This window comes from Callospermophilus lateralis, chromosome 12, assembly GCF_048772815.1.
Source record: "Callospermophilus lateralis isolate mCalLat2 chromosome 12, mCalLat2.hap1, whole genome shotgun sequence".
NCBI classification, from domain to species: domain Eukaryota; kingdom Metazoa; phylum Chordata; class Mammalia; order Rodentia; family Sciuridae; genus Callospermophilus; species Callospermophilus lateralis.
This window is the reverse complement of record NC_135316.1, coordinates 80,910,440-80,936,428: the sequence shown is the minus strand read 5'-3', so window position 1 is coordinate 80,936,428 and position 25,989 is coordinate 80,910,440. Positions and strand designations below refer to the sequence as shown.

General features: G+C 34.3%; 1 protein-coding gene across 2 annotated transcripts in view; it reads right to left on the bottom strand.

Annotated features, from left to right (window-relative positions):
- Ccdc169 (coiled-coil domain containing 169) overlaps nucleotides 1-25,989 on the bottom strand; it is a 51,430-nt gene that overhangs the window by 4,027 nt on the left and 21,414 nt on the right. For both annotated transcript variants that reach the window (XM_076872308.1, XM_076872309.1), the window contains 3 exons: nucleotides 10,168-10,266; nucleotides 9,907-9,960; nucleotides 4,916-4,992 (listed from right to left, as the gene is read on the bottom strand). In XM_076872308.1, coding sequence (XP_076728423.1) covers nucleotides 4,916-4,992; nucleotides 9,907-9,960; nucleotides 10,168-10,266 — 230 coding nt within the window. The remainder of the gene's footprint in view (nucleotides 1-4,915; nucleotides 4,993-9,906; nucleotides 9,961-10,167; nucleotides 10,267-25,989) is intronic.

The following is a 25,989-nucleotide window of genomic DNA, read 5'->3' as shown; positions in this document are numbered from 1 at the left end:
CCCATTAAAAGTAGTTACATAGGGAAACATAATAAAAGATAGTAAAAATGTATTTTTGTTTATAGTTACTTTAAGTCTTCTAACTGATTAAAAATAACTCACTCCTAAAAATGACTGTGTGAACGGGAAGAAAATCTTTACCACCTGTAAGATGATACCACATCAAAGCATTAATATTCAGGATACACAAAGAACTCAAAAACTTAACAACCAAAAAAACAAATAACCCAAAAGAATTGAACAGACACTTCATAGAATAAGATGTATAAATGATCAACAAACATGTGAAAAAATGTTCAACATCTATAGCAATTAGGGAAATGCAAGTTAAAACTACACTGATATTCTATCTCACTCCAGTCAGAATGGCAATTATCAAGAATAAGGGTAACAATAAATGTTGGTGACACTGTGGGGGAAAAGGTTTACTCATACATTGCTGGTGGGACTGAATATTGGTGCAACCACTTTGGAAAGCAGTATGAAGATTCCTCAGAAAACTTGGAATGAAGCCACCATTTGACCCAGTTTACTCACTCCTCAAAATATACCCAAAGGACTTAAAATCAGCATACTACAGTGACACAGCCACATCAATATTTACAATAGCTTAAGTAACAATAGCTAAGTTATAGAACCAACCTAAATGCCTGTCCTTCAACAGATGAATAGATAAAGAAAATGTGATATATATGTACAGTGAAATATTACTCATCCATAAAGAAGAATAAATTATAGCATTTGCTGATAAATGGATGGATCTGGAGACTATCATGCTAAACAAAACAAGCCAATCTCTAAAAACAAAGGCTGAATGTTCTCTCTGATACATGGATGCTAACAAAACAATAAGGGGAGGCAGATAGAAGTTCATTGGATTAGACAAAAAGAAATGAAGGAAAGGGAGAGAGGATAGGAATAGGAAAGACAAAATGAATCAGACATAACTTTCCTGTGTTTACATATGAATACATGACTAGTGAAACTCTACATCATGTACAACAAGAATGGGATCCTAAGTTATACTCCATGTATGTCTAATATGTCAAAATACACTCTACTGTCATGTATATCTAAACAGAACAAATAAAATTTAAAAAACTGAAAAACAATACTTAGAAATCTGTGAATGGAAGGAAACAAGATGCAAAAGGAAGTGATTTGTACAACAACAGCACAAAGGAGGAGGGAATTGTGCGTAGGACAATTTTGGAATCAAGCTGTTTTTAATCTCAAGTAGATTGCTAACTAAGATATTAATTATAATCACCAGGGCAACCACTGAGACCAGGACCAGATGGCTTCACTGTTATTACAAATATACAAAATCAATCCTTTGCTAACTCTTTATAAAAATGAAAAAGAAGAGAATATTCCCTAATTTTTTTCCTATGAGGCAAACACTAGATTTATGTTTTTGCTTTTGCTTGCTTTGGATTTGGTCTGTTCTTTTCGACATTTTTTTTCCAATACAGACATTTATAAGTATAAATTTTCTTATAAGCACTAAGCTTGAAAATGGCATCTATTGACAAAAATCTATGGCCAATATAATTTTTAAAGATTTAAAACTTTCCCTTTAAGATCAGGAACAATTTAAAGATATCTACTATTATTGCTTCTATTCAATATTGTATGGGAGGTACTAGCCTGGTCAATTAAGCAAGAAAAATAAATAAAAGATATCCAATGTAAAAAGGAAATACAAATCAAAATCATAAGATATTACTTCACATATAGGAGAGTAGAGTTTTTTTAAATGGCAAGTGTTAGTAAGAATATGGAGAAACTGGAACCCTAAAATACATTCCGATTACATGGGAATATAAACAGTATAGTTACTCTAGAAAACAGTTTAGCAGTCCCTTAAAAAGATAAACAGACTGGAATTGATTTAGCAATTGCATTCCTAGGCAAATACCCCAGGATAAACATATACATACAAAACTTCTGCAGAAAATTCACTGCAGCATTATTCATAATGCTGAAAAGGTGTAAATAACCCAAATGTCCATTAACTGATGAAGGATAAACAAAATGTGATATACTGATACCTGGAATATTATTCAATCACAAAAAAGAATAAAATACTGATACATCCTACAATGTAGATGAATCTATAAGCAATTATTCTAAGTGACATACGTTAAACACACAAGCCACATGTTCCATGCTTTCATTTATATGACATAACAAGAATAGAAAAATCTATAGAAGCAAAGAAGACTATTAATTAAGAAAGGTTTGTGGGATGGATGGATAAATATTCCTTTTGGGAGATGAAAATGTTCTAAAAGTAGTTAATGGTGACAGTTGCACAACTTTGTAAATATACTAAAAACCATTGAGCTGTATTGTTTCATAAATTGTTTCAGTTATATATAAATATGTGAGCACATTAATCATAATATGGTATCAACCATGATCAACAAAAGTTCAGAAAGAATTTTACCCTCCTGTGTATTGTGGGGTTTAAATAAATGATAGTAACTGTACCCCTTGGAATATTATGTTAGCACCTTTAGTTTCAAATCATTGCCACATATATTTTTTTCTTCTTACAAATGGATGCTTATACTTTTCAGATTATTTATATTTATAACACTAATGATTATAGCTAATGTTTACTGAACTTAAGGTTTTTCAACAACCTCTGATTCTCATACCAACCATTCAATTTGGATTTCATCATCCTCATTTTATTGGTGATTAAACTGAATCTGAGACTGATTATTTATAGAAGCTACATTAAATAATAAAAGTTGGAGGCAAAAGTCAATTTTTCTATCTGCTCCAAAACCAGTGCAAATTTTCAATTACCACCTTGCATTTTCACTTTTTAAAAAATATCATATAGTATTAGTTACATAAATATTTTCACTGTTATTTTGGCTTGGGGACTTCTGTAAGATATCTTGTAGATATATTTTCTCTCAATTTTTCTCTTTTAAGATAATTTTTAAATGATTATAAAGGATCTATAGTCATATTGAGAATACTAGGAGTATAAATACAAATCATCCATAATCCCATTATACTATTTTGTATTATAATTTTTATTTACTATTATATGTTGCATTTTCTTTGACAGTTACATATTCTAGAATCTAATTTTTCAACTTTATATAATACCATAGTTTTTTAAAAAAATTATTCCCTTAACGTTGGATATGTTAGTTTTCTTAACTGTAGCTGTTTTCCTTCTCAAAAGGACATTTCCTTAATAATCTCCCTCTTAATGAGTCCTAAAATTAATTTCCCTTAGGTTCTTTTATTCCAGGGCATTATGGAGTGCTTTGTTATTTTCTTCCTCTAGGGCCTTTAATCACTCTAAAAAATTTTCATAAGCAGGAAAAAAAATGAGGCAGCACACTAAAGAAAAGAAATAAACTTTACAGTTTACTGCTTTTAAGAACCACTGATTGGTTTCAGTTTTATGCTTCTTACTTGAAGAAATACATGCCAAGGATCATAGTCAAAGTTACCTGTTAGTTTGTCTAGGATATTTTGGGATCATCCAAACCTAATCCCCAAAAGAATACTTACTTATTTATCTTTAAAAAGCCTTATTTTCAAATCTACATATATAAGTATCTCTAGAATAAATCTTTCAACAGTAACAAAGATATCTTAATGATTTGTGGCTGTGGTTTCACACAGTAGGGATATAAGAGCTAGTATATTCCATCAGGCACTATTCCTCTTTGATAGAGTTTTAAAATAGAATTTCACATTAGTTTGTTATTTTCTAATGTCCTAATTTGCTCTGGATATTAGAAACACTTAATAAGTCAGTATTTTAACTTAGCACTGCTATAGTTTTGATGTTTATTGGTATTGGTGGGACTGTAAATTGGTGCAGCCAATATGGAAAGCAGTATGGAGATTCCTTGGAAAACTGGGAATGGAACTACCATTTGACCCAGCTATCCCTGTCCTCGGTCTATACTCAAAGGACTTAAAACAAAATATTACAGGGACACAGCCACATCAATGTTTATTGCAGCACAATTCACAATAGCTAAACTGTGGAACCAACCTAGATGCCCTTCAGTAGATGAATAGATAAAAAAATGTGGCATATATACACAATGGAATATTACTCAGCAATAAAAGAAAATAAAGTCATGGCATTTGCAGGTAAATGGATGACATTGGAGAAGATAATCCTCAGTGAAGTTAGCCAATCCCCCCAAAAAACAAATGCCGAATGTTTTCTCTGATAAAAGGAGGCTGATTCATAGTAGGGTAGGGAGGGGGAGCATGGGAGGAATAGATGAACACTAGATAGGGCAGAGGGGTAGGATGAGAAGGGAGTGGGCAAGGGGTTAGCAAGGATGGTGGAATGTGATGGACATCATTATCCAAAGTACATGTATGAAGACACGAATTGGTGTGAACATTCTTTATATACAACCAGAGATATGAAAAATTGTGCTATATGTGTAATAAGAATTGTAATGCATTCGCTGTCATTTATTTTTTAAAAAATCAATCAATAATTTAATAAATAAATAAATAAATAATTTTTAAGAACTGCATCTATATTTCAGTGACCACGGCAAATGACCATACTTCCTCACTAAAAAGGTAAGGGCTGACACTTCAATTCTGTTTATACTGTTACTAATGGTGTAGTTTTAAGCTTTCATTGGCTACTGCATTGTTTTAATTTAAAAAATAAGTTCTTCCCATGTTTAAAAGCTAAAAATGTTTCTTGGAATTTAAAAAAAAAAAGTGTAAAAATAGTGAACAGAGATCACAAACTTTTTAAGTTCTCTTACCATCTGCTATTTTATACTGTTGCTATAAAATCTAGAAGTTCCAGTTCCAAAATGTAATGGACACCCATTTTGTCATTACCATTCACAAGCAAATATAATTAATTAGAAAGAAAACATATAATTAGACTTACGTTTTCACTAGATTCTCTTTCATTCTAGGCAGTTGATCCATCTGTTGCCTTTTAGAAACTTGATGTGCGCCAGAGACCTGAAATACAAAAAACTGAGTGTTTATCCTCTTCTTTCATGATGAATTTCAGAGGGAAGAAAAAATAGTCAATTATCTAACTCCTTTACCACCAGGTCCTTTAGTAGCATGTGTAAGAGAAGCTGAATAATAATGGGAAATTCTGACTTCCAGTATAAACAAGCGTCTAAAGATTCTGGATATACCCCTATCTCATCCCCAGAGACCATATAGAGAAATATCCACATAGAATAAATCATTACAAGTAAACATAAAAGTAAAAGTATATAAACATATACTCTGTCTTTATGATAGATAATAGAAACATGGATATAGTACAGCAGAGACAGAAAGACAAGTTAATATATTCATTTCTGTCTATTTTGAAATTCATCTATTATACAAAAGTGGTGACTTTCTGTGAATGGTGTAAATATAATCTTCCATTCAGGAACAACTGAAATTGATAAACTTAGAGATGGCAATTGAAGTTAACTAAAAAAAAAAAAAAATGAGATCATACAGTAAGAGTAATACAGAGAAGTAAAAGACACAATAATATAAAGCTGAAAGCAACTTTTAGGGGATGGGAGACTCATTGAAGATATGGCCATCATTTAAACATCAGGAAAACCCAAGGAAAAAAAAATGTCATGCAAGTCAACTGTGTGTATTGGGGCTAGGGCATATATTCAAAGATGTGAGCAGAGACTGCTAATACCACAGGTTTGAAGAAGAGTCTTTGTATGTAGCTATGAAATGATAAACGGGGGTCATAGTGTTGGGATCAGAGGAGAGATGAAAAGAGATTGAGGGTTATACTCAAAGAAAAGGCAGTGAGTATACCCACTTTTTCATGAAATTTGGCTGAGAAAAAGAAATCTATGGTGGTAGTTTTATGAGGAAAGTTGGAATAAAATAAAAATTTTTTGGTTGTTATTTTGGTGGAAGAGTTGAGCATATTGCAAGCAAAGGATAAGCCATAGTCAGTAAAAGAGAAAATAAGAGGAAATTATTATTGAGTCCTAGAGGCAGCAGACAGACTTGGGAAGAAGACTGGAATCCTTTTCTTTAAGACAAGAGGGGAAAACATGAGTGGTAGATAAAGGTGTGTATAAATCTGAAGGTAAAAAGAACAACTAGATTTTATATCTGATAGACCCCCCAACTCCCTCTGCCTTGCCCCCTTGCCATCTCTCTTTTTTGATCTAAGATATTAGATCATTTGTTAAGAGTGACAGGTTTGAGTGTGTTGTACTGGAATTCATTCATTCCTTTATTCATTTAGCAAATGTATTGAGCATCTACCATGTGTCACCACCACATTATGGACCAGGAACAAAGACAAATAAGTCACATTTCTATTGAGGAAATAGCAAAACAAATAGAAGATTACAATTAAGGTCCTTGATAAAGGTTTGCATGGGTGCTTTGTGAGCTTACAGCTTGTGAGATGCAATTAACTCAGGCTGTAGGGGACACATGTAGAATAGTAACCAGTTAAGAACTAGAGAAAGGATATTCTACATTGAAGGAACAGCAAGGACCTCAGCTAAAAAGCAGCATGATAGATGCAGGAATTGCAAATAGCATTTGGTCTAGATGCAGCACAGATGTTAGCAGGGAAAAGGCTAAGACAGGCACTGCCATATTGGGAGAGGACTTTGTTGACAACACCAAGGAGCTCTGCTATGATCTTTTGGGCAAAGCAAACAGAAAGTATTATAAAAGGAAATTATGCCATGATAACTGTATTTTAGATTGATCACTTAGGCAACAGAGAAGAAAAATGGGTGTGACAGAGACAAGACTTTGCTTGATTTTAAAACGAACAATAACAAAATAGAGTTTTCCCAAAAGGCAAAGGAAATGCAGGGACAGTCTGGAACCTATGTCATGAGAGATAAAATCAATGAATTTTAAGGAAGTTTCAGGGAAGGAGAATAAGAAGTACTATCTCATGTGTTTTAAGAACAAGTCTATGAGTTAGAACTGCCTGATGATGAATTTAGAACCACCTCAGATTCCTTGTGAGTAAACCAAATCAATATATTCAACAATTACTCAGACCCACTGCAAAATTCAGTGTTTATGGGAAACTTAAATTTAAATTTATCAGGTATTGCAATAAGCTGTAGTCAGTTTTACCACTTGATTTTTCAGAGATGCAATGTACCTGTGTATTCTTAAAAAGTAATACCTATTGGGCTGGGGATGTGGCTTAAGCGGTAATGCGCTCGCCTAGCACGCGCAGGGCGCTGGGTTCGATCCTCAGCACTACATAAAAATAAAATAAAGATGTTGTGTCCACTGAAAACTGAAAAATAAATATTAAAAAAATCTCTCTCGGGGTTGGGGATGTGGTTCAAGCGATAGCGCGCTCGCCTGGCATGCGTGCGGCCCGGGTTTGATCCTCAGCACCACATACAAACAAAAATGTTGTGTCCACCGAAAACTAAATATTAAAAAATTCTCTCTCTCTCTCTCTCTTCTCTCTCTCTCTCTCTCTCTCTCTCTCTCTCTTTAAAAAAAAATCTCTCTCTTCTCTCTCTCTCTCTAAAAAAAAAGTAATACCTATACTGTGCATACATTGTGCAAATTAGAATAATTCTGAGATGGGGCAATTCAGTTTCAGTCAAAACAGTGGTTTGAGAATGAGACAAAGCCTCAGATATAGCTGCAGAAGTATAAAAAGCAGATTCAGCAAATAGCTCTAGTTATCTACCAAAGAATCAATTATTTATGTATTCAGCATGGAAAGAACTGCAAATCATCCATTAACCTTTCCAGTCACTGCAGTATCCTCATGGTCAGAACCATCTTTGACTATAAAGATTAACAATTCAGTTTAGAGTGAAAATCCTTATTAACATTATACTGGATACAGGATTAACATCTCCCCTGGAAGCTGTTAAAATAGGCTTTGATTGTACATTCAGTGATCTTGTACAGTCAGAGCAGGCTTATTCCACCTAAATGATTTTTTTTTAAGATAAACAAAGGCAAATGAATGCTTCATGGGCAAAAGACTTTAATTTTAACCTTTAAAAAAAAACCTTCAGTGTTTTACATACCACCTTTTGTGTAAGGATTTGAACTTTTTATTATCTCCATAATTTTTATTCATAAATTTTGTTTGGCAAATCATTTTGAACATTGACTATTTGCCACTCTTTTTGCTCAGTGTAAAGTAACAGCAAGAATGAGGCACTCTGACCTCAGGAACCTACAGCTAAGTGAAGAACAGTCAAGGATCTAGAAAGCAATTTGAAATTCTGATGGTGCTGTCACTACACAATATGTAGAATATGCATATGGACTAGTGTGTTCAAGAAAGAAAAAAATATTTTCTAATGATAATATTAGAAAATAATATTCACCATTAATTGAAATCCAGAACCTATAATGTGTCAGGTACTATACTTAGCACTTCACATATACCATGTCTCTAAGCACTCACAGAACCCTGAGACTGATACTAATATCATAAAGATTCTCCCTTTCTACAGGTGAGGAAAGAAGTGGTCATACAGCAGTTTAGTGCAGAGCTGGGATTCAAACCCAAATTTGCAATGGCTCTACTATCTGTGGTCTTTTCATCATGTGGAGGCCTCATGAAGGAGGTGGTATTTGTGCTATACCTTGAAGGAGATGGAATTAGCACGTATGAGAAAAAGAATATTCCATGCAGGATATAGAGTCAGATGAAAGGCACATGGGTACCCATACCTTTGGAGGAAGCAGTGCTTCCAACCCATTGTCAAGAACCATGAAGTTTAAGTTGATTGCCCATCTTATGAATGAGAGACTACATGCACTGATTCTACCTTAGCTCCATTTCCTGCTTAAGCTTGGTGAACACTACAAGTCCAAGTTTCCTTTTACCCACCATTTTGCTGACTTTTATTCTCATATTTTACTATTCATCCCATTTTTGGCTCCAATTCCCAAACCTAAATCTCTTCCTCTGAATCCTTTCTTGATCCCTCTAGATACTCTAGATTTGATGAGCAGGTTACCTTTTGGATCAAGCTCACCCTCAAGGTACTCTACCTCATTGTCTAACTGCTGTGCTTTGAGGATCCCAACCATTTTTGTTACTCCCATAACTATCACTGTCTTCAGAATTATAGCCTATCTTTTCTTTTAACCTTACTTATCCTCCCTGATGTATTTCATTCATTCACATGACTTCTCTTACTATCTATATGATAGTAATTTCCAAATCTATCTCTAAAGTTTAATATTTTCCTGAGATTCCCATATCCAATTACTCTTTGGACTCCTCTGTTTGGATAACATACTTTTAAAACTGAACTCATATCCTAATCTTAAAATATATGCCAAAATAAAGGTAATATAGCTTAAATATTTAAATATTAAATAATAAGCCATGTAAATATTAAATGATGCTGTAAACATTATGAAACATTGAGATGAAGATTATCTTTTAAACTATGACATAAGAAACCATAAATAAAAGAGCCCTGGCAGTATAAAAATGCTCTAAAATTCCAACAATATCATAAATAAAACTGAAAGACAAATGGAACGCTGAAAATATGTGCAAGATAATGTACTGATAATTTTCCTGTCATATTTCTATGAATAGCAATACTGTGTCTACAATTATGAAGTGATAGCTAAAGGATAGCAGCTTATCTGTTTGAATTCTAGTGATCATGGATCAAACTAAAAGGATAACTAAGGAAGCAGATATGCAAGATAATCTCTTAATTAGGGAGACTGTTTTCTCTCTTTATAAATTATGTATTTCCCTTTCCATCTTCCATATTTAGAAAATCAGTAACATTTCCCCATAATTTCAACAACTGTTTATCTAACCAAACACACACACAAATTATAGAAAAATAAAATATATAACTTAAGGAGAAGGGAAAGCCTTAGAATTTGAAAGTAAAAGAAAAAAATTACCTGAGACATTTCAGATATGTATTTACAGCGTTCATTGTTGATCTTGTGGTAAGCCTATGTAGAATATACAAATGTAAAGAATCCAACATAAGAGAAGATTAGCAAGAAAATTGCCAAGTTAGGGTTCATGTCTCCTGCTTTTTTGTTAAAACTGTAGGAAATGGTTTTGTACCATTTTATGAAAATGATATAGTAGGTTTGTAGATAACCCTAGAAATAAGGGCAGCTTCAAATGAATTGTTTAGTAGAATAAAAACAAACCTTTGATTCTTGTTCCAGTTTAAGTGCATAGTCTTTCACTTGATTTTCAAGACTTCTTTTTTCTTTTTCTAGTTGTTTAAGTAATATATTTAAGGATTCCTGAAAGTATAAATAGTAAATTTTATATGTACTCATATCCTAAGATCCAACAATAGAAATGACAACCAAATTCTTCACCAATGAATGCAATCTATACCTAATATTCTGTGTTCTTATAATTCCAGTAATAGCAATAAAATAATCAAAATATTTGTTGAGCTCTAACACTTGTATTAAATATGTATTATATATCACATGTATTATACTAAGTTCTTTCCCTAGATTATTTCACTTAATACTTATTACAATACTTGAAATGCCTAATGTTTGTTTCCACTTTACTGTTTAGAAAACTGTCTTTTAGAGTTTATATAACTGGCTCAGAGACATAAAGCTCATCAATGATAGAGCTAAAATTAGAACTCAGATAAAATGACTCCAAAGGCCAGACATGCTGAAAAATCATTTGTATTAACAATAGGAGGTAGTCATACTATTGCTACCATTGTAACAAAAGAGGTACATGTAAAGACACTTAAATACTATATCCTACATAATTTAAGTCCATTTTTACATGCTGGTGAAAACTAGAGAACAGGAGAGAAATGTTCTTTATATAGAAATAAAAGTTTACGGTTCCTCTTTCATAAAAGGACAAAATGGGATACATTATTTTGATTCACATCGATAACACTCTCTCTCTCTCTCTCTCTCTCTCTCTCTCTCTCTATATATATATATATATATATATATATATATATTATACATACACACATAATTGTAAATTGTTGGAGAACTGCACAACTAAAATGCATAATTTATATCTGCCAACCAGAGTTACCCTAATTTCCTAGTAACTTGTGAAATAAATGTTAAAAACCTTTTTGTAAAAGCTTCAGCTCAGAAGTAGAGTGTCTGGACTGAGGTCTTAGTTTCCAGAACTGTTCTACTCTGTAATAATCTCCCAGTTGCTCTGGTTCTCAACCTTATTGCCTTCTCTACCACTCTTCTCACTCTTCTCTCCTTTGGCTTAATAAATAATGTTGTTTTCCCATCATCCCTCCTACCTCTCTCTCATCAACGTTTACCTCACAAAATCAAGAAATTTCTTTTCTAAATTCTACTTTCCCTAATAGATTCCTATCCTATCTGTTTTGGTTTTTCAGAAAAGACAGATGTGAACAGTTTCCTGGGTACCACATGTAGAAATATGGGAAAATATTAAGAGAGTTTTACAATCTTCTGCCTGACTATCATGTTACTGGGGGCAGAAATCTGTACAGAGCTGATAACTGGGGGCAAAGAGCTCTGGGGAAGAGGAATGTGGCAGGTCCTACCAAAGTGGATATAAAGGTGAAATTTCTTGTGTATTATATATTACACAATAATCCTTACCAGAAAGCATCACCACAGAGGAGGTATTAAACTAAATGGGCCAAATATTTGGCCAAGAGATATTTTCTAACTCTGTCCTTGGTCAGCCAACAGTGAGCTATGAACAGAGTAACCATAGTGACTGAGATGGGGACTTTGTATTGTTTGGCCCAACAGCATGGGTTCCTTCTCACTAAGGGTAAGCTAATATTGCTGCTGATCAATGTTGGAAATGCTAGCAAGAGATACCAACATGAGCCCTGTAAGGGGCACTATCCCTCAATGAGATCAACCATCCACTTGGTGGCAAGTTGATTATATAAAAGGGCTTCTTATCCATTCATCCTGATGTATGTTTCTGATATAGTTTTACCTTCCTTTCCTATCCACAGTGCCTTAGCCAGCCATATACTTTGTTAATCTATCAGTTCTGAGATGGAAAGAGATTATTTTTACCAAAAAGTCTTTAGGCAAGATACCAAAATCACCACCCTTTTTCAGGAAGGATTGACTAATCAATGTCAAAGACTGGTGGCCTAGCTTAATTATATGTGACTTGAAAGTAGGATGGCTGAGCACAAGGCTCAACCACTGTAGCAAATAGCAAAGTTAGTCAACACTACTAGGAGAAGGCAAGCTGGTTTCTTTTTTCTTTTCTTTTTTGCTCCTTTATTTTTGGTTGGTAGTTTCTACATATATATGGAGAAAAGTAAAATTCCCTCTGGTACATTTATATATGCATATAACATAATTTTATTAAATTCATTCCATATTTCCTCCCCTTTCTCATTCTTCCTCCCTCTCATTCTCTACCTTCTTGATCTTTCCTACATAATTATGATATCCAAACCTCACCTCCAGCTCCTTCTTTCCCTTATTTTCTCTAGCTTCCACAAGAGAAACATTTGACCCTTGATTTTCTGAGTCTTGCTAATTTTGCATAGTGTGATGTTCTCCATTTCTATCTATTTACTGGCAAATGCTATTATTTCATTCTTCTTATGGCTAGTAAAACTTCACTGTATATATGTAACACATTTTCTCCATCCATTCATCTATTCACAGACCTCTGGACTGATTCTATAAATTGGCTCTTGTGAATTGTGCTGCTATAAACATGGAAGTGGCTATATCACTACAGTATGTTGATTTTAGTTCTTTTGGATAAATACCAAGAAATGGGATAGTTAGGTCATATGGTGGTTCCATTCCAAGTTTTTTGAAGAATATTCACACTGCTTTCCACAGCTGTACTAATTTACAGTCCCACCAACAATGTATGGGTGTATCTTTTCCCCACATCCTCACCATTGTTTGTTATTTGTATTCTTGATAATTGCCATTCTGACTGATGTGAGATAAAATCTTAGTGTAGTTTTGATTAGCATTTGATTGCTAAAAATGTTGAACATTTTTCCATATACTTGTTGGCTGTTTTGTTTCTTCTTTTGTTCATTTACTGATTGGGTCATTTGGGTTTTTGGTGTTAAGTTTCCTGAGATCTAAATATGTTCTGAATATTAATTCCCTGTCAGAAGAACAAGTGGCAAAGTCTTTTTCTCCCCATACTGTAAGGCTCTCTCTTCAAGCTCAATCCTTTGCTCTGCAGAAATGTTTTTGATTTGATGGCATGCCACATATTCTTGGTTTTGTTTCAAGAGTCTTGTTGAGGATATTGGTGGCTGCACATATATGATGGAATGTTGACCCTATGTTTTCTTCTAGCAGTTGCCAAGTTTCTGGTCTAATGTACAAGTCTTTGATCCATTTTGATTTGACTTTAATGCAGGGTAAGAGACAGGGATATAATTTCATTCTTCCACATATATTTATATATGCAGATATATCCAGTTTTTTGAGTACCATCTGTTAAAATGCCAGTCTTTTCTCCAACGTGTATTTTTGGTACTTTTGTCAAGTATCAGATGGCTGTAAGTATGTGCATTTCTCTCTGTGTCTTCTATTCCAGTGGTCTTAATTTATATTTTGATGCCAATGCCATGCTAGTTTGCTTTTACAGCTCTGTAGTATAGTTTGAGATCAGGTATCATGATACCACCTGCATCACTTTTCTTGCTCAGAATTACTTTGGTTATTCTGGGTCTCTTATTCTTCCAAATAGATTTAAGGACTATTGTTTCTAGTTCTGCGAGGAATGTTATCGGTATTTTGATGGGGATTGCACTGAATCTGTACATTGCTTTTGATAGTATGGCCACTGTGACAATATCAATTCTGCCTGTCCAAGAACATGGGAGATCTTCCCATCTTCTGAGGTCTTCTTTAATTTCTTTCTTCAGTGCTCTATAGTACTCATTGTAGAAATATTTCACCTCCTTGGTTAGATTAATTCCCAATATTTTATTTTTTATAGGTTATTGCAAAAGGGATGGTTTTCCTGATTTCTTTCTCAGCTAAGTTGCTGTCATAATATAAGAATGCTATTGATTTGAATGTTGATCATGTATCCTGCTACTCGTTGAATTCATTTATCAGTTCTAGAAGTCTTCTGGTGGAATTCTTGGGGTTTTTAGATATCCATGACATAAGCAAACAGAGACAGTTGGGATTTCTTCTTTTTCTATTTTATCTATATCCCTTTAATTTCCTTCTATTTCCTGATTGCTCTGGCTAGAGTTTCAAAAATTATATTGAATAGAAGTGATGAAAGTGGACATCCTTGTCTTGATCCTGACTTTAAAGGGAAAGCTTTCAGTTTTTTCTTAGTTTAGTATGATACTGGCTTTGGGTTTGTCATGTACAACCTTTAAAATGTTGAGATAAGTTCCTTCTATGCCAGTTTCTCCAGTGTATTTTTTTTTAACATGAATGGGTTCTGTATTTTATCAAAGGCCTTTTCTGCATCAATTGATGCAGATAATCATATGATTCTCATATGTATTTTTGGTACTTTTGTCAAGTATCAGATGGCTGTAAGTATGTATAAATATGTGTTTTTAATTCTATGTAAGTAGTAAATTACATTCATTGATTTATGTATGTTGAACCAATCTTGCATTCCTGGGATGAAGCCCACTTAATTATGGTGTATTATCTTCTTGGTGTGTTTTTTAATTTGGTGTGCTAATATTAAGGATTTTTGCATCGATGTCCTTCAGGGATACTATTGTGTAATTTTCTTTCCTTCATGCATCTTTGTCTCATTTGAGTACAAAACAATAATACACAGAATCAATCAATACAAACAAAGAATTGTTTTTTTTTTTTTTTTTTGGTAAAGATACGTATGACTGAAAAACCCTTAGCCAAACTGACCAAAAGAGAAAAAAGACCCAAATAAAGATTAGAAAAGAAAATATCACCACAGACACTTCTGAAACGCCGAGGATCATTAGAAACTATTTTTAAAAATTATACTCCAATAAACTAGAAAATCTAGAAGACATAGACAAATTTCTAGACACATATGACCTGGCTAAATTGAACCAGGAAGATAGAGAAAACCTAAATAAATAGACTTATAATCAAACAATGAAATTAAAACAGCAATTAAAAACCTTCCAACAACAACAACAAAAAAAAGCCAAGGACCAGATGGATTCTCAGCTGAGTTCTAACAGACATTTAAAGAAGAACTAATACCAGTCTTTCTCAAATTATTCCATGAAATTGAAAGGGAGGAAACACTCCCAAATAAATTCTATGAAGCCAGTATAACACAAAACCAAAATTGAACAAAGATGCATCAAGGAAAGCTGATTTCTTTATCATTAGTTTTGTCTCCAAAGCCAGACCAATGATCACAGAACTCAACATCAGAACATGGCACTGGGAGCTTTCTATTGGAACTACTGTGGTATATTTGTGACTTTAGGTAAATTTATTAGCTGGTTTTAGTCCAATAGACCCAGGTGCCAATTAGCTCTAAGCCTGCATAGATAAGGTTGTTTAATCATCCTACACTTTTTAGTTCTTTCTTACACTCTGGGAAGACTATGAATAGGTACCCCGATGGGAACCTTTTTGCATGTGACAAATTTTTCCAAAAAGTTCACATAGAGGAATAACTGTCCACTCTCCTGGTATTGCCCAACCCATATCTACCATCCAAAAATGACTTATGATGGCATTTGAACCTCTTGTGCTCTTAGTCCATATTCTGTTGCTATAGCACAACACCTAAGACTGAGTAATTTATAAAGAAAGTAAGTTTATTTAGCTCATGGTTCTGAAAAACCAGAAGTTCAAGATCAAGCAGCTGCATCTGACAAGGGCTTTGGGCTGCATCATAGCATTGTGGAAAAGTCGAAGGGCAAATGAGAGCAATTGGAAGATTAAAAACACACAAGAGGCAGCCTTATTTTAACTATCATTCCTGTAAAAAAATAAATCCCTCTTAACTACCTTATCACCCCTTAAAGGCCCTACCTTCCAAGACCACAATGGCAATTAAATTTCAACATTAATTTCAGAGGGGACAAACCATATCCAAGCTATAGCATTCACCAACATTTTAACACAGGCACACAGTATCCAGGTACCAAATTTTAATTCCCAAACTAGTAACATAATTTTCAATAACTCCAATTATTACTTGTGTTCTTACAAATTAAATAAAATATCTTCTAGTCAAATTATCTCAACTCTTTTTGGTCATGATCTAAATCACTAACTCTATTAAAAGAAGCATTCAAAGAAAAATTAAAGGAGCTGATTTAAATCTCTACAAAGCAAAACTGCAAAATAGTTTAGAGTTCATATCTTCCTGAAATATAGGTGAATATAGTTTTCAACAAAAACTTATTCTCTCATAGATACTTGTTAATAATTATTGGCATTTAAAAAATTGTATTGAGGGTATATAGGTTGGCTGAAATGAGGCAAATTCCAGTCTCAAAATAGCATTAGTGATAAATCCCTTGGAGGTGATGATCCACTACGCATATTTCATTAGCATTCTTGTTAAAACATAAGCAGGTGATGTTTCTCAGGTAGGCATTATTATTCTTGGAAAGTTAATTATGCACTGGCATCTTGAATGGCTTCCAGCTCCTTTCCTCTAAACATAAACTTACTGTATAAAAACAAATCCATTAAAGTTGAACATATGTAAGAAGCTAAACTGAATTATTTTATAGAAAATGAAACCCTCATGAATATATTGCCTATGTATGAAGAACTTTTGAAGGGATAATTAGTGAGTGGTAGAAGTAGTTCAAAATACTATTCTATGGACCCTTGCTCCAAGGACTTCAGGTTAGGCTACAATAGCAATATCAATCAGTTATATAATTTGTTAAGTACATTTATAGATATAAATAGAATCCAACCCATTTAAACATTATATCATTAGTAAAATGCATCTGAATTTTTAAAAGAAATTCACTTACAAATAACCTACTAGAATACAAATTATTTTTGTATTAAAGGTGACCTGAACGAGTTATGGTGCAAAACTGTAGGAGCTCATACTAAATGGAAGCATAAAAAACAGCAGTTAAAATGCAAGGTATGATTAAATAGAAAATTTGAAATGTAAAATAAATGTTTCACACATTTTTAAAAGGTGTTAATCAAGGTGGGTATAACATAAAAGGTCCCCAAAATGGAAAGGGAAAAAGGACATGAAGGAAGCCAAATATTTATCATAGGCTTAAATCAGAAATGACTATTTAATGGTAGGATTAGAGCTGAAGCAATACATAAAAGGCAAATTTAGAAAACAACCTGCTAGAAAAGGCAGCTTTGGAATGATAGGCATAGGGATTGAAGCACTGGGATCTACTGGAAGTTATTTAAAAAGTGACTTGATAAAAAGAATATTTAGGACTATCAATCAAGGGGCATTCTCTTTATGACAGAGGATTTTTTTTTGGGGGGGGGGGTGGTACTGGGGATTGAACTTGGGAGCACTTGACCACTGAGCAACATCCCCAGCCCTATTTAGTATTTTATTTAGACATAGGGTCTCACTGAGTTGCTTAGCACCTTGCTTTTGCTGAGACTGGCTTTGAACTCTTGATCCTCCTGCTTCAGCCTCCCTGGGATTACAGGCATGGACCACTGCACTCGGCTCAGAAAGATGGTTTTTTGTTTTTGTTTTTTCTAAGGTCAAATTAAGCAAATATGACCATTTTAATAAGATGTGTAAGTATGTTTATATTTATAAGAGATTTGCATCAAACCTAGCAAAATTATATTTTTTAATAAAATGAAGATATGGGTTTTCATTATCTGGAAAATTCACCTGCATGGAATAGTTCATATTGTAACTATCAGATAAAGAATGTATTACTGTATTAAAATTATAAAGATCATTCTCCAGAAAGCTATATTTCAATCTCTGACCTTCAAGTAACTTATTAAACAATTATAAATAAATAAATAATACATAGCACTTTAATATTATAAAACTCTGCCTTATATATGATCTCATTTAATCCTTGTGGAAGTATAGAACATAGGGTCCTGCTTCAGAAACCAACCCAATCACTTTCCATCACTCCACCTGAGGTAACAGCAAAGAATCAGCTTCTCTCTACTCTTTTGACCAAGCTACAAAAAAGCTGAATTCAATAAAAAGCTCTTCCCCTCTCTTTTATCACTTTCTTCTCTATTATTTTTTCTAATTTTTATATATGACAGCAGAATGCATTACAATTCATATTACACATATAGAGCACAATTTTTCATATTTTCTGGTTGTATACAAAGTATATTCACACTATTTGTTTCTTCATACAGATACTTAGGGTAATGATGTTCATCTCATCAGATGGATTTTTTTTTATTGATATTCTCAGTTCTAACCCTTGAGGCTTACACTTTTTAATGCTTTCTTTGTGACTAACCTGTATCTTGCTGCTGTATATCATGATTAGATTTCTTGTCTTGTAGCCTAATTTTATAATTTATTCTAAAAATATTTATCAAATGCCTTCTGTGCCAGGCATTGTGCTAGGAATATGATAATCCAGACTCCATTCCTTATGAATCTGAGAATCTATAGGGGCCTTCAAAATGTGGTCTATCTTACATGTAAGTTTGAGGAGAAGCTGTGTTCTGCTGCTGTTGCGTGGAATAGCCTGTGTCACTTAGATCAAGTTGGTTGATGGTGCTTTTCAGATCAATCTCTAGTAATTTTCTGGCTGTTTATCTATCAATTACTGACAGAGACCATTGAAGTTGTCAACTTTAATAGCAGATTTGCCTATTTTTCCTCCAGTAATTCATGAAAAATTACTACTTAAATGTCCCTACCAGCTTATAGTCCCAGCAGCTTCTGTTCCAGGTAAGCAGATCTCAAGTTTGGATTCATCTGTTTATCTAGATTTCAGGGTGGAAGTCTACCTGTCTGAAACCTCAGTTCTCTAATGGTCCCAAGCAAAGTCAACGATTTCCAGTTTGTTCACCTTTAAAGTTTTCTTCGCTGTAATAACAGAGGACTTCTGTGGTTTACTATATGCTGGAGCTGAAAGTGAAAGTCACAAACTGTTTTTGATCCTCTTTTCTAATTAAAATGAAGGAATACTTTCTCCAAGTCTATGACTAGGACTCCTGCTCCTGAAACTCTATTAATTGGCTCCACTAGTGATACCACATGTGGAAAAGCTTATGCAATTAAGACCACTAATTGGTTAAGTCTGTGGCAGCCTACAACTTTCTCCAAGATCCATCCAGTTTCTGCATGATCAGACTGGCAAATACAACAGTGAAGACAGGCACCGGTATCCTTGAATCTTTTTAAAGTTTTAATTGTGGCTAATCTCTGCTATTTTCCCTGGAATAATAAAGTGGTTTTGACTTCTATTTAGATCTCAGTGGGGGCAGGGGAAGTTTCAGAAGTTTTTACTTGACCTTCACAACCATGATACTTTTTCTTCCATGATGAGGGGACCTAATATGATGGGTTAACTTCAACTTTCAAATATATCTACTCTGATTATGTACTTGAGGACTGAGAAAATGACCACTTCAAGGATAGGGAAGTCTGTGGGACAATGAGTCCACTGTGATTTGGACTTTAGCCATAGATTTCAACTCTGGGAATCAATGCCAACACAGACCCTGTGTTCAAACATCCTGGAAATATCTAGTTATCTTTCTTCCCCCGGCGTTATCTGTGTAAGTGGCCAGAGATCTCTTTGAGGGAAGACTGAGAATATTGTCACAATATATACTTGAATTGGTGTTTCAGGCCCAGCCCTTCTAGGATTTCAGGCCACCCTTTGGCCAACAATTCCTAGTTCAAGAAGTTGGTTCAAGCCCAGGGAATATGAAAACAATTGTGTTTTCTATTGCACTGACTATCCTCAACTTTCTGTTCCTCTTTTCTTTTTGAAAATTGTTATTACAGATATTGAACAACACCCTTATTAATTGGCCTAGCAGCCAGGAGAGGAAGTAGGAGGACAGTTGTTTGAGGGAGTATATGATGCCTTACTAGGAAGAGACCTTTACAGCATTTTCCAGTACAACAAGTGCTCTAGCCCTTAGGCAGGCCACTCTACATGCCCAGGGGGTATAAGAATTGTAGAGCCAACATCCTCAGGGGCATCTATCCAGATGTTTTGCAACAATTTGAGCATCCCTAGTTATCCCTATCAGGATTCTTCCCTTCACATACCAAAACCACCCAAGTTTAGCATCCAAATGCCTCTGGAACTGTGTAGCTAACACAATGACTCCATTCTGCTATTCTAGTGTGTCTGCCTTTCCACTGCTGGAACAGAGGCCTCCTGAGAAGCTCCCACAGGCTCTATGGTTAGATATTACTTCTTATTAACAGTTGCTGATCTCTCATTACCCTTGTGTAGAAGTCAATGTGACTTAGGAGTAACTCCATTATTTTCCAAACGCCTGCCTTGTGGCTTCTCCTATAGTATTCCCTTCTCCCAGGACATTTTCCAAGATCATCACTAGGAAAGTCTTTTGCAAGTAACATATCCTGAGCCAGATCCATTGGTGTCACACCTACCAATCAGGACAGATCTTCTGAAGTCAGTCAGCCAGACATGAATCCCCATCTTACTCTCTGTTTTGTTTGATCCCACACAGTACCCTTAAGTTTTATATATGCTCTTCTGAAAAATGTACACCAAAATAGGATTTAATGTACAAGGATCATAAAAGTTTCAGTGTGAAATGAAATAGGGAGGAAGGCAGACAGAATCTGGGACAGTGGTCTCATTGTAGTCCAAGTCTAGAAGGTTCATTGGAAGCAGAAGTATTCTTGGCTGTCATGCAAAACAGTTTGGCCAAACTATCAGGGAACTTTAAGCCAAATCAGCCAACAATGAAGTCCCTTGTATCCCAGAAAGAGGTCTGACTTAGTTACCTCTATTGCAGTCAATCATGACCAGAAAACAACTCTTGGAAATGTGGCCTTGATGGATTTCAAAGTTCAGCACCTATGGTCCTCAGCCATCTAATCCTCCTGGTCCTAGGAAGTCTATGAGGCCCACTCTCTGGGTCACTACACTAACTGTCTTAAGGGAATTTCAGTTTTAAACTGAAGAATCCTCTAATTTCCTACTCTGTATGCGTTAATCCTACCTGAGCATTTCTAGGAGAAGAGGACTGAGAGTTTTATTATGCTGACTGCATGTTTTTATTTGATCCCATTATTCTTAGTACTGTGTCTCACTCTCACCCTTTTCTATGTCTAAGCCCTAAAGTCCAAAGTTATGGAAGTTTATTTTCTCCAGAAAATAGACTCCCAACTAAAGGAGAGTGTCCTGGTTACAGGGAGTGGCAGAGGGGTTCTAGTGAACAACTGCTCACATTTCTTACACTCACCTTCTTCCATACCTAATATGCCAAGTTCCAAAGCATTAGGCAGATCTGGAGACCCACTGCCTTGTTGCCATTGATATCCCTTCTCTTCAGGTACTTTGCTGTTGCTTCCTCAACTTCTTGAAGTCAATTACCACTCCTCCAGCTACAGCCTTCCAAAATTTGTTTCTTTTATCTGTTTATATTTCCTTCTCTATTCTAATTTACTCCCTTCAATTATCAAGAACATTTTTTCTGCTAATAAATATCATATTCAAAAAAAATCCCTCAATGCCTATGTCTAACATTTTTTTGACACTTCACACTATATCTAAAACAACATTATGATTTTATTTACACAAACTGTAATCAATAAAGTCAATTTTTTAATGCCACGAAGCCCAGTTTTCCAATTTTACCTAGGCTATTTAGATTTGATAAATAGGTGATTTTTTTACTTAGAAAGAAAATATGGATTTGTGAGAAAGGAACATGTAAAAGTGAATATAACAAATTATCAGCTAGAGTCAAGTGAAAAAAAAAAAATGTCTAACAGCTCTCAGGCCCTACCCACATAATGCCTCCTTTACTAGTTTCACAATCAAAATGTCTTGCTAAAATGGAAACCATTCCAATTAAGTGCATTTTTTAAAAAGCACAATACTACTTTGATAATATTGAATAATTTATAATCAAACACTATAAATTCTAAAATAGATCACATTTGAAGTTAACAATATGCCTTGCTGGTTGATGTGAAGAATTCTATCATTTAAAAAAACAGTCATATACTAATTGTATAGACTTTTTATATAGCTGGTAGAAAATGAACTAAAATAGCAACTTCATATCAGATGTGAACCCCTTGCCTCATCCTAACATTTTTTTTTGGGGGGGTGGGGGGAAGCGGGTACCAGAGATTGAATTCAGGGCACTCAACCACTGAGCCACATCCCCAGCCTTATTTTTTTATATTTTATTTAGAGACGGGGTCTCACTGAGTTGTTTAGTGCCTTGCTTTTTGCTGAGGCTGGCTTTGAACTCAAGATCCTCCTGTATCAACCTCCGACTGAGCCACTGGGTTTACTGGTGCGTACCACCGCACTCTGCTGTCCTGACTTTCTTAAATTACCACTTTCAGCTTTAACACCTTGATTTCATATTCTTTCAGCCTCTAACATTCCACATACTTTATCCCCCAGCTTGTTGTTGGGTCCCTTGAGACTCAACATACAGAATTTTTCTTTCAACTGTTAGTCTCAGCACTGTGCCCACAAGCAGTTCTAGCTGGTGTGGCCCACGTTTCCTCAGACACACCTCATTCTCCTTCTCCTTGTGCCTGATTCCTATGAGTTGACACACTATGCTTTTAAATTATATTGCAACTCAGAAAATTAGGATGGTTCACTGAGAAGTCTCATGGGAATAGAAGGAACATAAACATATATTATTTGGGGGAGAAAAGAACACATTTTGTATTTTTGCCAAAACTATACCAGTCATTGATACCCTAGCTCATTAGTTGCAAAATATTTGTGTTTATCCATCTGTAAAAACAAATAACAACAACACCCCCATACACACACACACACAGCATTAGTCCGTAGTCTAGTTAGAAGCAGTGTTCTAACATAAATTTCTTGGTTTTTATAATGTTTTACAGTTCTTTAAAGGGTCATCATTGGGTAAAGGGGTCAATATATGTACTATATGTATATACTATTTTTATAACTTCCCATAAATCTACAATTACTTCATAATAATAAGGTAAAATGCGTATGTACTAGATAACAAAATATATTTGGTTAGCAACTGCAAGAGTTTACTGCATATAAACTTCTTTATAGTAGTAGCTGATGAAGATATTAATACATAGAATCACTTTTGCTGTTTCTTTAAATTACAACACAGGATTGCTTATGAATTTATTATGGCTTAATTTGATTAAAAAAACTGACAAAATGTAAAAATAAAGCCAGAGAAATTCTTAAAAAATAGTAAAATTGTACTATAATAACTTCTGGGTTCATTCTAGATTTTGACTTTGATTTTATTGATTATAAAATGAACAATCTAATTATATAATCAATAGTCACATAATAGAAAATTGCAGCCTGGAATAACAAAGTAAAGCTAAATTGGTGGTTGTACTGGAAATTAACCCCTCACCCCCAAAATATCACATAAAAAATTAATTCTTCCACTATCATAGAAGAGTTGTTTCAGAGACTGATCATTTCTTAGCATTCCAAGCAGTTATCTATTTTACCTATGTTCTTTCTAAATTTGTTTTGGAAAGGTCATTTTGTAAAAGTAGATTGAAACACAAGGTAAAAATTAGAAATTTAGGGCACTGTTTACATATCTGAAGTAAAATTTATTTAGACTTTAATTTTTGTTGTTAGTATTGGTTTTTGTGATTATGGGGATTTAACCCAGGCCTTGTACATGATGGGAAAGTTACCACTGAGCTACATCCACAGCCCAGGATTTAAATTTTTAAAAATACTCCATGTTTCAAGCAGAAAGGAAGCTCTGCTGGTCACCGATTTTTAAAGAAACCAATGTTAATTACTAAAGAATATACCAAAAAAAAAAAAAAAAAAGAAAGAAAGAAAGAAAAGAAAAAGAAAGCTACGAGTTAAAAAAAAAATTACTCCATTGAAGGCTTACAAGAGCAAAGCACAAGAATACAATTTAGTTCATCACAGCTTCCACACAGTACCTTTCAAAAAAGACAATTCTGATGGTGAAAGAATGCAGCATTTCTCATGTTTAGATACAGTGCCCCCTTGTGGCTAACTTCTCAACATACAAAATCTTTTCAACTTTTCTCTAGTTTGAAGACATCTACCTGTCTCCAAACTGATCATTTGGATCTTTGGGGAGAATGTAAACCTAAGTGAGGTCTGTGGCAGAATACCTCAGGAAACAGTCTCATATTGGATCTGCAGATCTACCAGAGCCAGGTGGGCAGTGGGAATTCCATTTCCTTTTTAAATACCACACTTTTGAGAACCCAAGATCATTTCGCTAATCCTTTTCACTATATAATTGGCATATCACTTTAATATATTTTAACTAAAACATACTTATGAGTGTCAATGGTGCTTTAAGGTCATTTATTTTAATGCCTCATTATCGGGTTCTAAATGTATACTTAGACTTTTAGAATATTTCTTAGAAGGTTCTGAAGGTAGAAATGACAAAAATGAGAGTCCAGTGGGACCATGCCAGTTGGATATGAAGTGAGTGCAGTGAGATAAAGGGTCCTAGGAAGGGCAAAATTGGGCTATATGTCCATGAGGCAGCCCAAATTAAAGAAAATTTGAATCATGACAAAGGAAAGAAGCAAGTGTCACAGGAAGATAATACAGGGAATCAGGATGAAGAAGCGATAGAATATGTCAATGAAGTTAGAACATAAAAAGGAGCAAAATTGGGCTGGGGTTGTGACTCATTAGTGGAGCACTCACCTACCACGTGTGAGGCACTAGGTTCGATCCTCAGTACCACATAAAAATAAAATAAAGATATTGTGTCCACCTATAACTAAAAAATAAATATTAAAAAAAGGAGCAAAACAGAGAATGATGAGGTGAGTATCTTGTTCCTCTAAAGGGCCAAGTATATGATAAAGAGAATGGTCTGATGGTTTAAAAGGATTTTCTAAGACTTAAAACCATCTCTTACTTCAAACTTCTCCTTATAAGCAGGGTAAGGAGAGTGGGTCTTCTGGTCAGTTCTAGAGAAAACTAAAACATAGTTTGGAAGGAAAGCCAGACAAATAGCCAAAAATTAACATTTAAAAAATCATTTCATTAAAGAATTAACATAAAAGAGAACAATTTTCCTAGAGATCAATTTCAAATTTACCAAAAATTTGCTTTTTAAGGAGAATCCTTCTTATATGTGAACTTATATCCTGAACATCTTTTTTTCAGAATATATTTTTCAATGATGATACTAAATGCTAAACTATTTCTATGAGTCTTTAGTTAAAAAATCAAACATTTCTTAAAATGCTATTAAATATATATTCATAAGAACATATTTAAGAATTCAGATTTCAACAAGTTGGCTTCCCATGAATTGCTTTTTCCACAAATTGATCAAGAGTTTTCCAGACAATGTTTGTGGGGAGATAAAATATTTTTCTAATTAATGCTTCTTCCCCCAGTGGCTCCCACAATCAGCTAGTCTTGTAACTTTAGAAGAATGATCCCCAGTATTATATCCATCTAATTGACATGGTGTATGCACTGATGAGACATTTCCCTGAAGGATCCAAACTGTCTGGGTGTAATGTAAGACAAGGGGAGTGAATTGATGGGGAAAACAGTAACAGAGAAGAATAGGGGTCGTTAGTTTTATGACTATGAATCAGTCAAAGAGCAAAACTTCTACAGGCATATGAAAGTGCTTTTTGATAGAGTCTGTATAGGAACTCTTATCATAAGAGAGACTTTCACATCTTTTTCTGATGGACACAGATCCCCTAAATCTTTTTTTCTCAAATGTGCTTGGCAACAGAACTTATTGAAATGCCTGCTAAAATGTACAAATATCCAGGCCTTACTCCAGACCTACAGATGAGTTCCTCTAGGGGAAGTCCTGGAATAATGTATATTTTAAATAAATGTACTGTGTGATACTTATACAGTTCAAAAATTC